Below are 17,835 nucleotides of genomic sequence, written 5' to 3'. Positions count from 1 at the left end.
GCAGAAATACTATATTTAGCACAAATCTTATAAAATAGCAGAAATAGTATGAATCAGCACAATAGTAACAACTTAAACAGAAAAATTGGAAAAGCAAAATGGACAGCTGAAAAAATGCTGAACATGCTAAGGGTCCTTCAAATGTACTTGTTAAATGAAAAAAAAAAACTCAGCAAAAAAAAAGTGTAACAGTCACAAAATCACAAATATGGAAACATATGGAAACACACATGCACAGAGAGACACACAGGATCAAATTCATTCAACCAGCCTAAATATATTGAATTTAAATCATACAATAAGATGCTCCCATAAAAACTCTGTCTCGCCCTCTCTCTCTCTCTCACACACACACACACACACACACACACACACACACACACACACACACACACACACACACACACACACACACACACACAGGGAGAGAAGTAAGTTTCTAGGTCAGTCAAGCAGCCTGGGAGCTGCTGAATTTGAATCCACCAATCAGAGAGCCTGTGCACTTTTCCCCGCCAAAACAGGTGCAGCCGTTTTACACACACAGAGCACAGAGACAGGATTTCTGCAGTGAATTTCTCATAGTGAGGATTCCTCTCAAACAAATGGCCATATTTTCCTCACCGTAGGGGCTAGAACGGTCATTCTTACACCGTTTTGTTCAGAAGAGATCAGGGAATCTTAAAGTGTTGACAATTTATCATTAAAATATGAATTATTAAAGATATTTGACTTCTAATGCACCATAACTGAGTAGAGCAAAGCAAAAACTGCCTTGACTTGCCCTCAAACAACGCTTTCTAACTCTAAATCTATTTGGAGTATCAATATCATTTTTTCACCGTAAGAGACAGCAGGCTTTGGTGAACAATATTGGAAATTTTCAGGTCTCTGTTGATATCCATTAAAAAGATATGACGAGAGAGAAAAAAGTGGATCATTTCCAGAGTTTGAAATCTGAAGAAATCTGAGCGAAGGACGAATTTCCTACCCTCAAACAAGTCTAACTCATTTCAGAATGGTAATAGGTGAGAAAGAAATTCTTGAATTGTGAGTGTCAGGAGTGTCTGAAGATATACTGGGACAAGCCTCATGTTTTAACTTCGCTTCGTTAAGGAGACATGACGATTCGAATATGCCTCTCATTACAGAAATCAAGCTGTGATTTTGAACAAGCTCTCCATTGACTTTCTATGGGGATTTTTGAGACTTTGTGTTGGTCTGAGGAGATTTGCCAAAATTCTATAAATCTCACAACAATGATGGTGACATTTTCTGAAAGCCAGCAAAAATACCTACGTTTTGATGTATAATTTGTGGAAGTTGAGTGAAAATTGAGCAAGTAGCAAGAAGTTGTTCGGACATGAAGAGAAGACTGCAAAACCTTCAGTGGCACACTGGAAGCCAAGTGCATAGCAACCATAACAACGCATGTATTTTGTGAAAAATCACAATTTTGCAACTCAAAACTTTAAGAGGCATAAAAGTAAAACGGTAAAAGATTTGAAAAAGCTGATTTATTCCTGAATAGCCCAGTAATTTGAGAACATTTTAAAGTTTGAATGGTTGTTCTACGTGAAAGTAGGAAAAAGTAGTTAAGTTTCAAAAACAAGCAAGTTTTAGCAGAATTGCGGAAGTTTCCCATTCATTTCAATGGGACAAAAATAAGCACAAAAAGCTTAATATTTTAAAAAGTATAACAGTATAAAATACCAAAAGATATAGCGCACATTAGCAGAAATAGCAGAATAGTTTAAAATTTGAACGGTGAAAATCGGCTGAAAATTGTGGCACTAGTTAAGTGCCAAAAAGTGTACGGAACGCAACTAGAATAATAAAGAATAAAGAGAAACAGGAACTCAATAGTGTGGATGCTTAAAGCATCCACACAATAATAATAAAGTATAAAGAATAAAGAGAAACAGGAACTCAATAGTGTGGATGCTTAAAGCATCCACACAATAATAAAGTATAAAGAATAAAGAGAAACAGGAACTCAATAGTGTGGATGCTTAAAGCATCCACACAATAACAATAATAACTAGAAAGCGAAAATTTCAGAAGAAATTTTATGTGTGCCTATGCCGCTGCTATTCAGTGTAGTTTGCCATTCATACAGCTACAGAGAGCAAAACTCAGAAGAGCAGCCATTCTCCACCATGAACTATGGTAAAAACAAACACCGCTCACGCTTCACAGATAACAGCTTACAGTTTTGTGTAAAGATGAAGTTACCATTACAGCCCCGATTTGCAGGCGCTGTGCACACAGGTTCATGAGCAGAAGTCCCATTGTACCACGGCAGATCCGACAATGTTTGCATGAACACGCTTTGAAGCATTACGTTATGGACCACTTTTCACACATGGTTGGTGTACCCAAACAGCCGGCTGTAGCTTTTCAACTCACAGCCCGACACACACCCAAAAACAGCCGAGAGAGCACAGACTACGCCCGAGAGGCGTGATTGCAGGTGCCGCTCAGGTGGGTCCACCTCCCTGCAGCGGCACTGCAGACCACGCCCGCCACACACATCAAACACGTAAAATAAATATTTATGCACTTTTGCATTCACTTTTTGTTTTTGTTATTTTTACACAGTGTTCTGAATGATGAACAATGGTCTACAGCCAATCTTGTGTATTATTATACAAACTTTGGTTGTAAGATTCAGATAACTATTTAATAAAAGCTAAATATTTTATATGAGAGTAAGAAAGAAAAGTATATCTTTGTGTCCACCTTTCTCTGTTAATGCCCTACCTGGCCCCTGGCAAAAGCTTTGCTAGATCCGCCCCTGCACAGTTACCAGCTGTCAGCTACACAAAAAAGGAGCTTGGTGTATATTTGTCTGTCAGAAACAGTTCATAACTTCCTTCAACTCATTCATGTCACCTAAGGGTAAACCTGTTTCTCCATCACCAGTTCAGCTCTGATGATTCAGTAAGGACATCTCCTGATTTCATCTTCATGCTCCAGCAAACATCAGCTGATACTAGAAATTAAAAGCAAATGAATTCTAACAACAGCTGATCAAGCTTAAACGTGCTGCTGTTGTTTAGCGCGATAAACAAACAAGAGAGAAAAGCCGATCATTGATCAGTTTCATGACTGAAGTTTCAACAGGCGAGAGAATGACAGGGGAGGCTGTCATAAAGTTCAACATCGGTAACATCGGTAACTTAGCCCGCACACAGCTGTATACAAACTCCGTAGTGCTAGCTAGCACGCAGTGCGAGTTATTGTAAGTGATTGAAAAAGTCAGCACAGCGAAAATAAACTACACCTAAACTCGGTTTATATCTGACCCAAATAGAGTGCAGGTCATAACTTCTTACCTGAAATTCAGTTCACCTCACGCTCCTGCCTTCGCTTTCCCTGATCCACGATTGACCTCCGCGTTAGCAAACACCGGTCGATCGGCGGTAGCCTCACCGCCTTGTATGTCTCGTTCGCGGCATGTCCTTTCTGTCACACACCGGTGGATAGCTGCCCTCTGTTGTAGCTCCACCACCAAACAACTCAGTTATTTTTTCCACATCGACCAGCATCATCGGCCCATACAAACGAAAAATAAGTCCAGCTAAGACACAGACCCTTGCCGAGCGATCGGGCGATTAAACAAATTTTAGCCACCTCACTATCAGCCAAGCCTGGGTGGTTTTTCACGAAGGGTCGCTAGCCGCGCTAAGCTAGCGGTGCTAGCTAGCTAGCCAGCCAGCTATCAGCAACACGTAAGAGAGCTGTTGCTAAATAAACTACACCTAAACTCGGTTTATATCTGACCCAAATAGAGTGCAGGTCATAACGTCTTACCTGAAATTCAGTTCACCTCACGCTCCTGCCTTTGCTTTTCCTCATCCACGATTGACCTCCGCGTTAGCAAACAGCGGTCGATCCGCGGTAACCTCACCGCCTTGTATGTCTCGTTCGCGGCATGTCCTTTCTGTCACACACCGGTGGATAGCTGCCCTCTGTTGTAGCTCCACCACCAAACAACTCAGTTATTTTTTCCACATCGACCAGCATCATCGGCCCATATAAACGAAAAATAAGTCCACCTAAGACACAGACCCTTGCCGGCGATCGGGCGATTAAACAAATTTTAGCCACCTCACTATCAGCCAAGCCTGGGTGGTTTTTCACGAAGGGGCGCTAGCTAGCTAAGCTAGCGGCGCTAGCTAGCTAGCCGGCTATCAGCAACACTTAAGAGAATTGTCGCTAATATGGGATGTCTTGATAAAATGAGCAGATATTTGAAGTTTACACACCTACATTCTCGCCTGAAAATATCTTAAAAGTGTATTTTGTGACCTAGAAACACGAATAAAAGACATATAAAAGCAGTGGTGTCCGCCATTGTTTGACTCGGTAGAGGCATGCTATGAATTGTGGGATATGTAGTTTTCACCAAGCATGGCACCCTTTAGGCCGTACTACTCCCGGTATACCACTAGAGAGAGCCAACACACCACAAATGAAGTCTGTTTCTATGGTGCCAAAAGCAGAATCTTTCTCAGGAGCCTAGAAATTGGCCTAAATTTGCACTAAAATCTAAATATTTCAAAAACTATAAAAGTTATAAACACCAAAAGTCACACCATACTAGCCCAGCTCCAGCCGCACAAAATGATGTAACATATGTACCCCTATTGTCAAAACTGTTTGGCAGAGGAGCGCGGGAAAATTTTCACTAAAATATTAATATTTAAAAAACTATAATATTCATAAACACCAAAAGTCATAGCACACCATTCCAGATCCAGCCGCACAAAATGAGGTAACATATATGAAGCTTGTCTCAAAACTGCGGGTCGAGATACACTGCAAAATTTCAGGCGGAAAAAGGAAAATAATAATAATAATAATAATAAGAATAATAAATCCGAGGAATAGTAATATGTGTGCCTCTTGTCATAGGCACACATAATAATTATAAATGTTGTATGTAGCAGCCTGATGTGTAAAGATTGCAGTTGACTGCTAGTGTTGAAAATCAGTTATTTGCCATTTTAAAAAAGCTCAAAAATGTTGAGACTTGCTGAAAAGTATTTATTCACATGGTGTAACACAGAACAACAACAGTTGCTTCAAGGCACTTTACCTTATATTGTAAGGTGATAAAGACCCTACAATAACTCAGAGAAAACAGAGAAACCCTCAACAATCAGATGATTCCCTATTAGCAAAGGCTTTGGTGACAGTTGGAAGGAAAAACTCCCTTTTAACAGGAAGAAACCTCTGACAAAATCAGACTTAGGGAGAGGGCTCTTTAAATGACCCTAACTCCATTACCATTTGTACTAAAGGCAAAACTCAAACAGTTTCGGAAAGAAAAGAAGGGAGGCTTTACAGGGATAGTCAGTGTATCACGGTTCACAAAGCATTCACAAGTTCTGCTGTCTGAACATTGAAAAAATGTTCCTGAAAGATGAGAATTATCTTGTAATTTTATAGCCAAAATTACAAAATAAGTCCAGACAGCCTGTATGATACTTGGGTGATAAAGGGTTAAAGACAGTTGTTTAAAAGGATGGATCTCTGGTCTTTTCATCCTTTTTTAATTAGTACTAAAACTTGCAGTAGCTAGCTAGTTGATTTGAATTACTTTGATGTTGTTGGTGTTTTAGCTCAGTGGTTCTCCAGGATTCTGCAACCCAGCTAAAGGGTTTGAAAATGTTTTAATAAAATTTATATACACAGTTTATACCATGTTGTGTGTCGTTACCTCTTAAGATGTTGATTCCACTCTTGTGAAAGTGTTCGATTATGGTGATGCAAGGGGATCTTCACTGTGCTTAAATATGCTGGATTCTGTCTGTCATGGAGGACTGAGATTTATTATAAACTTTAAAGCTTTTAAGAGTCACATGCTGTACATTGTATGCTTAGGTCGGGTGATCTGCTTTGCCATTTTGAAGACTCAACCTCTGATATAGTCTTATTGATAATATCTTGGTCTGTTCCCATCTTACTGACTTACATTGATCAGAAAGTTTGTTAACTTATTGCCTTAGGTCCCAAGACTCGTATCTTCTGTGTGCTTTAAAGATTTCCACTGAACTTAGAGAAAGAGCATTAAACTTTGCAGCTCCTTACTCCTAGAATCAGATGCAAAATTAACTAAATTTAAGGAAGTGGTCTCACTAAATGAACTTAAAGAGACTGCACTTCCTTCAGCCTGAAAATGTTTTGCCTGAATATTATTACCCTCGTTACTGACAATGACTTATTATAAAGACTATTGATGGGGGTTTTTTTGGGTTTTTTTTAGGCTTTATTGATGCTGAAGTTTTAGTTTTAAATTTTGGTTGGTTTCGTTTTTTTAATCGGCTGTATTTTACTGTAGTTAATTTGTGTTTTTTTTTCTGTGTGTATTTGTCTGTGTTGCATAAAATAGAGTTGCATAACACACACACCTCTGTTTATTGTACTGCTGTCTTTCTTGGCAAGGACATGCTTGTGAGTCATATTCTCCTGGTTAAATAAAGGTTAGCTAACTAACCAACCAACTATATAAATAAATAAATAAATAAATAAATAAATAAATAATAAAAAAAAGGTTATTGTTTGGCCAGAAGAAATTCTATGTTAGTTTGTCATAAAATGATTTGTTTGCAAGGCTGCAACAAATCACTCCTTTTGGTTTGTATCTTGGCACATTATCTAGCTCATAAGCATTAACAAATATTTGAGCCAGTCTACATTATCAGGTGATGCGAAACCCAAGCCAGCTAAATCAATGTTAAGATTTTAAGAGAAAGGGGGGGTCCTTTGAAAGGTTTTTTTCTCCAATTGGGGGTTCCTGGCCCCTAGAAATGTGAGCACCTCTGCTTTAAGACATGCTAAGTGGCTAAATCATGGTACTGCTGTGATAAGAAAAACACTTTTTAGAGGTTTGTGAATGGGAACTTTGTCAAGTATAAAAAGATTTTTCATACCATTGTAATGAATTTAAGTGAGGAAAGAAAATTCACCTTTCTTTTAAAATGATCTTTTCTATCTATGTTATTGCACAATTAACACACGTCTTCCTCTCAGTGTTGCCTGCTGGTGTTGATGTTTCTGTGTTTGTACTCTGACCCGTTCCCTACTCAGCTGACTGGCGCTGTCTGTTTAGCACTCCTTATCACCAATCAACAGTGAATTCTTTTTTTCTTTTTTCCTCTCCCCCGACCTCCACACTCAGGTGTTTGTGTTTGGGCTGAACTGCAGCAACTGCCTGGGAACAGGGGACAGCCTGAGCACAATTGTACCCAAAAAATTGGACTTCCTGAGCGGCAGAAAGGTTGTTAGCCTGAGTTACGGTAGTGGACCCCACATCCTGCTGGCCACAGAGGGTAGCTTAACAAAAGATGTAATCCTCCTCTTTACAGTTGGATTAAAAAGTGCAGGAGAATGACTAAACTCTTTGTATTTCAGATGGAGAGCTATTTGCCTGGGGCCATAATGGCTACAGCCAGCTGGGAAATGGGACAACCAACCAAGGAGTAGCTCCAGTGCTCGTGTCTGCCAACCTGCTCAATAAGAAGGTCACAGAGGTGGCCTGTGGCTCTCACCACTCAATGGCTCTGACTGATACAGGAGAAGTGAGTTTGTAGGAGTTAAAGAAGAGAGACAAAAATAATTTACTTTTACAGCAGATTTAGAGAGAGGGAAATACAGAAGGCTGTTTGAAACTTTTCTAATTACACAGATGACTCTGCTCTGACTAAAGCTGTCACCTAGTTAACAGACCCTAACACTTACCCGTATTCCAGTCACAGCTACATTTGAGCCCCCTGAGTTAAGAACCTAGAAAAATAAGCCCAGCCACAAGGAATGTATTGTGCTTCGAATTGCTTCACACAGTTAGTGAGCTCTCTTAGATGCTGGCTGGTCAAACTTTTTTTTTCCTAATATGAGGGACGCAGCTATCTTGGTAGGCGGAGAGTCTGTGTATTTTTCTTGTTATACAGCTGATACAATAATCACATTTGGAACATCATTCACTGCTGTGAACATGGCTGACATGTTCTTGCAAATCTTACAAAAAAATTAAACAAACAAAAAAACAGTAATAACCATTAAACATGAGCCAAGTCAGCTCACTCTTTGTACAGTATTTACATTTAAGGGGATAGTGTTATATTATTTAGTATAATATATTTACATTTCATTTTGTTTACACATACTTTCATAAATGATGTTATTAAAAATAAAATGTAAATGCATACATTTGTAGTACACTAAAAATGAGATAAGGGTAGCATGACTTTGAGTTCACGAACATTATGGAGGAGTAGGTAAAAGATAATAGGTATTGATTTGTAAATGACTTAAACAACGAATAACTTGAGCTTATTATAAAATATTATACCTCATCTCTGACAGTAACGATGCAGCTCATTCTTTCTCTCGACAGTATTTTCTTTAAAGATGTAACACGTTATGGGGTCAGCTTAAAAAAAGCCAGATGTGAAATGTAAAAGTGAGGTCAGAGGTCAAATGTGACATGATATTTGGATGCAAACTATAATGTGATATTTATAATCCTCCTATATCATTCCTTGTATGCCTTTATGTTGTCAGTACAAACAATGTAAGCAGTAAGAACCATCATTTTAAGTAGCTTTATATTACATTATCACTTTGACCTTAAGGTAAATCTGTTGACTTGAAGGGGAAGTCAGAGGGAGTAATAACCTTTTGAAATGATTTTTAAAGTATCTGGCTTTCATAGAGAATTTCATCCTGTTCTTATTCTTAACTTTACCTTTTTGCCTGGCAGGTGTATGCATGGGGTTACAATAACTGTGGTCAAGTGGGCTCAGGCTCCACAGCGAACCAGCCCACACCCCGCAGAGTGTCCAGCTGCCTGCAGAACAAGGTGGCTGTGAGTATCGTCTGTGGTCAGACCTCATCCCTGGCAGTAGTGGACAATGGAGAGGTGATTTTTTTTAAACTTATCCTGGAGCTTTATGAAACAGTATTGGCTTACTCTCACCGAAGCAGCACTCATGTTCTCTTTGTGTCTCTCTAGGTGTACGGCTGGGGCTACAACGGCAACGGACAACTTGGACTTGGAAACAATGGGAACCAGCTCACCCCCTGTCGACTTGTTGGTCTGCAGGGTTTATGTGTGCAACAGGTGTGAGATTACACACGTCAGGTTACTGTGAAATAATTTTCCTACTTGTATGAAGTTTTAAAAAAAGATTGCATATATTTTAATGTTTTTATATGCCTCAACTACAGCTAGATCCTGAGGTATTATGTTTTTGGGTTGGCCGAATGCCTTGAGGGAATTTGGCAAAAACAAGGACTCAGGAATGAACTGATTATAATCACTAGACTTGTTTGTGTCAGAAACTCAATAATCCGTATGCTAATCATAGAAAACAAAAATCCACACATACCAGTATCTAAAATGATATATAATAACATCTCTATCCAAAATATCAAAGGTTAGACCTTTTTTTAATTTTGTTTTAATGCAGAAAAGTACTTTCATAAATAAATTTGTAAATTTTATATTCTTTTGTGCAGAATAAAATTGCATAAGTAGCTCTATGTTAGATATGCAGATATGCAGATTTATGCAGGGCCTGTGACTTTATTTATTTAAATTGTAGTTGGGTTTATATTCACTTGTTTTTATGTTTTTTTCCCCTTAAATGAGCATTCTTTACAGTAATCATTTAAAATGTTAGCACTCCTGTGAAACTACTGCCAGAAAAATTATAAAACACCAGAATTTGAGTGTGATGCTGTATGTTGTCCAAAAAGTCCCCAAAATACAATATTTTACACAGGAAACTTTGTATTATTGTAGGGTCTACCTTACAATATAAATCGCCTTGAGGCAACTATTGTTTTGATTTGGCGCTGTATAAATAAAATTGAATTGAAACCACAATTAAGAGGCTGTAATAAGCAAATCTGTAGTACAGAATGTATTAACAAGTGTTGCTAATAATTTATTATTATTTTATTTATTGTAGACAAGAGTTTAAAATACTATGTTAAATTGAAAATTGTTTGATTTTTTTTTCCCCTCTCTAGATCGTGTCAGGATATGCACACTCCATGGCACTAACAGATGAAGGGTTGCTTTACGCTTGGGGTGCCAACACATATGGACAACTGGGCACTGGCAACAAGAGCAACCAGCTGAGCCCAGTTCAGATTCTGACTGAGAAAGAGAGGTGAGGTAAAGCATCACACATCCTGTCACTGCACCACCATCCACTGACTTCTCTGCTCCTTTAACAGAATTGTAGAGATTGCTGCCTGTCACTCCACACACACGTCAGCTGCTAAAACCCAGAGCGGTCAGGTGTACATGTGGGGCCAGTGCAGGGGCCAGTCCATAGTGCTCCCTCACCTGACACACTTTGCCTGTACCGATGATGTCTTTGCCTGCTTTGCCACCCCCTCAGTAATGTGGAGGCTTCTCTCAGTGGGTAAGAGAATGATTTGAAAGAGTCCAACAATAGCACTAATTATGTAGTATTATTAATTTTGTGATTTCATTCCATTAAACACAAATGTATGGCTATTGATCACTGTTTGTTTTATGAAGCCTTTTTTATTTGATGTGCAATTATAAAATGTATTGACTCCACTGTTCTCTTCAATGTCGTCTTCTTGTGCACCTCTCCTTGGAAGTCTTACATGCCGACTTGTGTCAAACTTAAGTTGGTTCTTTGGCTATAACGTGGAGACCAAAGAGCAGTTTTCATTTGAAAAGTCCAATCTTGAAGTCAACGCATCTCCGGCTTGTATTACGAAACAAGTTCAGCACACCCAGGCTTTCTTTCCATTATCTAGCTTTCCTTACCCCAACATGTGGAATCAGGCTAAGCGGTCACACAAAGGTGGTTCACAACAAGGTAATCAACCCTAAAGATGTAATGTAAAAGACATTTTAGTTAAAACAAATACAAATAAAATATAGACTTTGGAAAAAATGAAATGATGTTGTGAACTTTGAAAACTAACTTTTAAAAAAAGACTAAAACTAACACTCAAACTAATAAAAACTAAAGTAAACGTTTTTAGCTTTCTAAAGTGAAACAGGAAAACTTACTGTGTAGCAGGTTATCTCTACAGTGTAAGCTGGCAGTGTATCCTGGAAAGAAGTAAACTGCCTTACATAATACAGAGAACCCAGAGTTAACCCTGAGGTCAGCTGGATAAGACCAAATCCTACTTCCTAGTCAGGCTTCTGGTTAGAAAAGTGACCGGGGGAATGCTTTTTTTGATTTTCTTTCAGCGTTGAACTGACAATTTGATGTTCTACTATATAAATTTTTGGGGCAAGACATCGAGGCGATGATTTGAACAGTGACTAGTGCCCAAATGGTGCCCAAAAAACATTTCTTTATGTTTTCTATCTATGCACTTTCCTACTCAGCGATGTGCAATTTCTTGGCGTTTTGCCACATTTGAAGGGATCCAGTGTGCATCCCAGATAGTTCCATGCAAGTGGTAAGAATGGCTTCCAGTGTGAGCACGAAGATGACCTTGAAGGGTACAACAACCGTATTTAAATTAGGTATGGGTTTTGTGGGAGGAGTCAAGTTTTGCTCTCACTACATATGCACACTGTAAAAAAAAAAAAAATACTTAAAACTCTATAATTTATTTTATTTAACTAGAGAACACCTTACAAAGTTTTTTGTTGTCCTTGTCCCTTTTTTTAAAAGTGTAATGCTGGCCTCAAACTAAAAATGAGCATATATTTATCAAAAGTAATAAAAGTTTCAGTTTCAACATGTGACATGCTGTCTTTGTCTTGTCTTTGTATACCAAATATAGGGTTTAAAGGATCTGAAAATCTTTCAGTGTTTTCTACACAGCTTCCCACCTTTTTGGAAGTGGGATTGGTCTCATTGCTATAGTTGTTATCTTTCTGTTGCCAGAGCTCGAGTGTTGTGGGATCTGTATGTGTGCCGTTTTTTTCCCCCCTCCAGAACATGATGATTTCTTGACTGTGGCTCAGTCTCTGAAAAAGGAGTTTGACAACCCAGAGACAGCGGACCTCAAGTTCTGTGTTGATGGAAAATACATCTATGTCCACAAAGCAGTTCTCAAGATCAGGTTTGAATTTAACAACCAAGCTGGTTTATCGGGTTGTGGGAATTATAAACCGTTTAAAAAGAAGCACGCAGAAATGGTTCTTGTAACACCTGTGTCTGTGTCGTTTGCTGTGCAGATGTGAACATTTCAGATCAATGTTCCAGTCTCACTGGAACGAAGACATCAAGGAGGTGATTGAAATAGACCAGTTCTCGTACCCTGTGTACCGTTCGTTTCTGGAGTTCCTCTACACAGACAATGTGGAGTTGCCTCCCGAGGACGCTATTGGTCAGTCCCACATACACTTCACCACATGATCTCTGAGTTATTTCAGTACTACCCATTGACCTAGTATCAGTGATATTGGTAACAACGATATCTATTTGTCATGAGTTTATTACTTTTTTGAATTTTTATTTATTTTTGAGAAAGATAATGGACTACATCTAAAAGTTCTTGAATATAATCATAATTCCAGTGCTGTGTGATTCTGTGTGCGCCCAGGGCTGCTGGATCTGGCCACCTCGTATTGTGAGAACCGCCTAAAACGTCTGTGTCAGCACATTATCAAGAGGGGAATCACCGTCGAAAATGCTTTTTCTCTGCTGTCTGCCGCTGTGCGCTATGATGCAGAGGTCAGTCTACCAACTATCAGTTGCATGTGTGATAACATGCAAATATCCTTGAAAGCTCTTTTTACTTTGAAAAACACATGTAAAATTGATATTTTAGATCACAGAATTTAAATAAATCACAGAAAAAACAGCTGGCTCACTCAGTTCCGCTTTGTGAAAATCTTTGTTTTCTAAATAGGCTTATTCACTCCTACTGAGAATGCAGTAAGAAGGTTGATGTCACTCACAGGTCTGTACAGCCAGTATGATGCTACAGCCAGCAGCCTGTTTTGCATAAATTATGCAAACAAGAGGGAAACTATTAGCCTGTCTGTACAGAAGTAATAGAACGTATTTGTTAGCATAGGTTTCAGTTTCAAAGCCAGACATGGCTGTCTGGAACTTTTAATAGGACCTACCAATAAAGTCTGATTCATTTTATTATGACTTGTGTGCTGGTAATTGCATTTACATTAGCATTAATATGAAATCCTGAAAATGCTCCCACACTTCTTTTATCAGTTAGGCTACAAATTAGACAGAACATAAATGCTAAAGCATCTGTCACTGTGAGTCCCACATATGTGAACCTGACAGACACCACAGGCAGGTGAACCTTATGTGCAGGAAAATGACTCAAATCAGGCAGTGATTCACATTAGGTAGTGATGCTAGCAATATATATATATATAGACAATGAATGTATTTTGACTGGTGTTTAAAGCACTTTCCTAGGCTTACTGACCTCTCAAAAGAATTCTATACTACATTATTACCCGTTCACACACACATTATGATCAAGCTAATTCTTTATATACATTGCTTAGTTGCAATTTGCAGTATGTTGTCCAAGGAAAAGTCAGTGGGAATTGAACTACCCACTTTTTCTTCCCCCAACAATGTGTTTTTTGTTGTTGTTTTTGTTTTTTATTATCTTCAACACAAAAAAACAAACAAATCATTTAAATTAAATCTGGCTATTCACATACTTAGAAAAGAAAACTGTGTCAAAGTCGTGTCCAATCCACTGATGTAACAAATTATTAATGCTGCATAGTTAAGTGCAGTGTTATTAATGATGAATTATTATTAAGTATAGTTAAACTATTAAACTGTTCCAACCAAAATCTTTTATAAAGTTGAAAAATGAGTCTCCAGACCCTTTTATATAGAGTCCTTTAATATATATATATTATTCTTTTTGGGGGGAAAGTTTGACATTAACTGTCTTCTCCAGTGGATAACATGCTGTCTCCAAAACAAAAGAATAAGATTAATTCATGTTTGCGTCCTTCTGGATGCAAATCAAGTAAAAACAGCTTTGGGTCTAGTGAAATGTGTTTTTGAGATGTGAACCCTTTTTTTCTTATGATCCTGAGCTCGTCCCAAAAGTTTAACCTTTCTGTATTGCCAGTCACAGTGAAACTGCATCTGCATGTAGCGCATATGTTTGGTACAGTTTTAATATAAACTATGAAAAGTTTATACTAAACTTGGCAGGAGTAACATATATTCTTTTTAATTGATTATATTTTTAATCTGAGGCTGCACTCACCATTTGATCTGTAATCAGCTAAAATTTCAGTTTCAAAATCTTCTTTCATTAATTTTTTTAATGAAAGCACTCTAAACATGATCTATAGAAGATTAGGTAACATTTTATAATACAGCCCGTGACTAAGGGTGTAATTCCCTGGTAGTTAAATGTAATTTCAATCATTTTATTTGAAATTACAATGTAATTATATATTGTATGTAACTATTTACCTACAAATAATTAAAGATAGGTACACAAGAATAAGGAGGTAACATAATAATAATTATACTGTAAGTACATTTAAGTACTGCATAAGGAACTTTAAGTAGTGTGCAATTTCAGGGGAGTTTTGCAGAAAGAAAAACAAACATTTTCCCATCTTATGATGTAAATATGCTGTATTGTCAGGGTGTACTTACTGTTACTTTGTTTCCAGTAAAAACCTGAATTGTTATCCCCTTAATCATGTGTCCCTTCTTTTAAGTAATTGTTTTTAAATATAAAATTCTGCTAATTTCAAATAAAATGCACTGAAATTTTGATAATTTTTTTTCAGCAAGTGTTTGTGGAGCCTAGAGAGTCAATTGTGCTTTTGTGTTTTTGCAAAAATACTAAGCTGCAATATTAAAATGAAGAATTTTTAATTTCATACCTCAGTTCTTCATGTTCTTATGAAGGACTTCATAACTGCATGCATGAATGATAGAAATCTTTTGTTCTTGAAGCCCTTTAAAGCTTCAAAGCTTAAAAGTAGATTTTGCTCTTGCTGGGGTGAAAAACTTTTTTTAAAAAAACAGTTAATGAAAACACCCACCAGTCCTGATTGGTGGATGACCAGCTCCACCTGCTGATCTGCAGCTGCCTCTGTAATCATTTTCACACATGCACTGCAGCCCTGATTTGATCTTTTTATCCAATAGAAGTGAGGATGCATGACGCAGACTATTTGATGTCATATTGTACCGACATGTCAGCAGGGCTACTAATAGTCTGATGCATCCACCACTACAGAGTGGGCATCATGTGTGCTGCCTCCTTCCTCCTGCACCCTTCCTGCATCCACTCCGTCTCCCTCACCTAACAACACTAAGTTACATGTAGTGAATAAAATAGATCTGATGCAGACTGTTGGCAGCTGTGTTCTACATGAGAAAAAAGCAAACCATGTGTGAGCAACTGGGGCTTAGAACAGTGGAACTGGGACAATCACCAGGATGCAGGAAGCTGGGTCAGCACTACGAGACACTCAGACTCTCTGCTGTTGGAGCGTTTGACCAAGATGAAGAACAGTTTATTTATTTGTGCTCTTCTCTGTCATTCAGGACCTTGAAGAATTCTGCTTCAAATTCTGCGTTAATCACCTGACTGAGGTGACTCAGACTGCTGCTTTCTGGCAAATTGACGGTAATCTGCTCAAAGATTTCATTTGTCGAGCCAGTCGCCATGGAGCCTTCAAAAATTGACCACGTCTCAAGGTGCTGATTTGGGCTGATGCAAAACACACGGCTGGACTCCAGGAAGGATTTTGCCTAATACATCGTTACCATCAGATGGACATTTGCACATAATTTCAGTAGAAATCTTTAGATTTACCATCACTGTCAGATTTGTGGTTCATCTTCTTTCAGATGACTGAAATGACTAAAATCAGAGCTGTAAGGTTGCAGCATTGTTCCATAATGGTGTTACAGTAGCTGTTTCCAACAGTGCCTGACTTTTAATTTACACATTGTGTAAAGTAGGAGCTCAGATTAATTGAGAGACATGCCAGTGCTTGAAGTTATTTGTTTTTAACAAAAACTATTCTTGCCAGTTGCCTGCCTGTAAGTGACCAAGTTACTTGTAGATTTTGCATGTGTACTTTCAGGATGAGTTTACTTCTCTTTACTATAAGAGGTCATCATAGTTTGGATGTCATTTAGATTGAATGGTTTTCAGTTTGAAATATGAGAATCTAAACTAATTTTTTTTTAATCCTTACAGTATTTAAAGACAGGACACTGAGCCTTAAGCCTCAAAGGCTTGATTAGATCTGTGTAGGTCAACTTCAAGGCAGTAAAAAGGCTTCCACAGTTTTCTGTTTAGATTGGAAGATGGGAATTTGGGTTTAATCTTTACAATTTTTTGCATTTCATTCTTGATGATCAGATTCCATATGTTAGATTGAGTTATTATAAGCAGCTAAAGCACCATAATGTATATTTACAGGCAGTTAAACATGCCTGGTTGTCAGTTCACACAAACCAGAAACATATGAATCCAGTTTAAGGCATGTGACATTTATTAGATTTCAATCTGTATTATGAAAAGATAATTTTACAGTATAAGCATTTATAAAGTGGTTTTTGTAACTTCTGCACTACTGCTGTGAATATTTTTGAAAGATATTTGAAACTGAGGGTCATGAAGTGCCAGTTAAATTATCTAACCTATGCAAATAAATAAAAACACCTTGATCTTTTTGTTATCTGTAAACTTCTCAATGAGACAAAATGGAGAAAAAAACTTAAAAAAAAAGAAAAATCATAGTAAAGTCAGAAAAACTGCACATCAGGTTTTTCTTTGGGGTGCCAGTAAACCAGAACATGTTAACACTTTCTGCAAAAACGAAAAATATAAAATGATGAAAGTATGGAAAAAAAAAAAATATATAAAACTGCTCAAGTAACTTAACTTCAAGTGATTAATTCAACACATCGCTGAAATACTGTCATTACTGTCTTAAAACATTTCACTTTTTAAAACTCTTCTTTGATAAATAACATAAGAAAAAACAGACACTGTGAACATGGAAATTCCTTAAACATTATATGGTAAACCTTTTTCAGTTCTTTTTTACAGTTCAAGAATCTTGTGGGATACATTTTGATATAAATCTTTGTATTGTGCAATAAAAATACAGGGAGTGCAGAATTATTAGGCAAGTTGTATTTTTGAGGAATAATTTTATTATTGAACAACAACCATGTTCTCAATGAACCCAAAAACTCATTAATATCAAAGCTGAATGTTTTTGGAAGTAGTTTTTAGTTTGTTTTTAGTTTTAGCTATTTTAGGGGATATCTGTGTGTGCAGGTGACTATTACTGTGCATAATTATTAGGCAACTTAACAAAAACAAATATATACCCATTTCAATTATTTATTTTTACCAGTGAAACCAATATAACATCTCCACATTCACAAATATACATTTCTGACATTCAAAAACAAAACAAAAACAAATCAGCGACCAATATAGCCACCTTTCTTTGCAAGGACACTCAAAAGCCTGCCATCCATGGATTCTGTCAGTGTTTTGATCTGTTCACCATCAACATTGCGTGCAGCAGCAACCACAGCCTCCCAGACACTGTTCAGAGAGGTGTACTGTTTTTCCTCCTTGTAAATCTCACATTTGATGATGGACCACAGGTTCTCAATGGGGTTCAGATCAGGTGAACAAGGAGGCCATGTCATTAGTTTTTCTTCTTTATACCCTTTCTTGCCAGCCACGCTGTGGAGTACTTGGACGCGTGTGATGGAGCATTGTCCTGCATGAAAATCATGTTTTTCTTGAAGGATGCAGACTTCTTCCTGTACCACTGCTTGAAGAAGGCGTCTTCCAGAAACTGGCAGTAGGACT

The 17,835-nt window shown here is 37.7% G+C and overlaps 1 protein-coding gene across 3 annotated transcripts in view; it reads left to right on the top strand.

Annotated features, from left to right (window-relative positions):
* Nucleotides 1-16,025, top strand: part of LOC116316047 (RCC1 and BTB domain-containing protein 1) — a 47,347-nt gene extending 31,322 nt beyond the window's left edge. The window contains exons 3-12 of one of the 3 annotated variants that reach the window (XM_031734518.2): nucleotides 7,187-7,337; nucleotides 7,420-7,586; nucleotides 8,768-8,926; nucleotides 9,020-9,127; nucleotides 10,042-10,184; nucleotides 10,252-10,442; nucleotides 11,955-12,081; nucleotides 12,197-12,348; nucleotides 12,565-12,695; nucleotides 15,534-16,025. In XM_031734518.2, coding sequence (XP_031590378.2) covers nucleotides 7,187-7,337; nucleotides 7,420-7,586; nucleotides 8,768-8,926; nucleotides 9,020-9,127; nucleotides 10,042-10,184; nucleotides 10,252-10,442; nucleotides 11,955-12,081; nucleotides 12,197-12,348; nucleotides 12,565-12,695; nucleotides 15,534-15,674 — 1,470 coding nt within the window. In that variant the 3' untranslated portion in view covers nucleotides 15,675-16,025. Of the gene's footprint in view, nucleotides 1-7,186; nucleotides 7,338-7,419; nucleotides 7,587-8,767; nucleotides 8,927-9,019; nucleotides 9,128-10,041; nucleotides 10,185-10,251; nucleotides 10,443-11,799; nucleotides 12,082-12,196; nucleotides 12,349-12,564; nucleotides 12,696-15,533 lie in introns of those variants that run through there. The other 2 variants (XM_039599837.1, XM_031734520.2) reach the window with 2 other exon arrangements.
* Nucleotides 16,026-17,835: the final 1,810 nt, after the last annotated feature.

Source organism: Oreochromis aureus, linkage group 16, assembly GCF_013358895.1.
Source record: "Oreochromis aureus strain Israel breed Guangdong linkage group 16, ZZ_aureus, whole genome shotgun sequence".
Taxonomy (NCBI): Eukaryota; Metazoa; Chordata; class Actinopteri; order Cichliformes; family Cichlidae; genus Oreochromis; species Oreochromis aureus.
The sequence above is the reverse complement of the archived record's forward strand: the minus strand, read 5'-3'. Positions and strand labels throughout refer to the sequence as shown.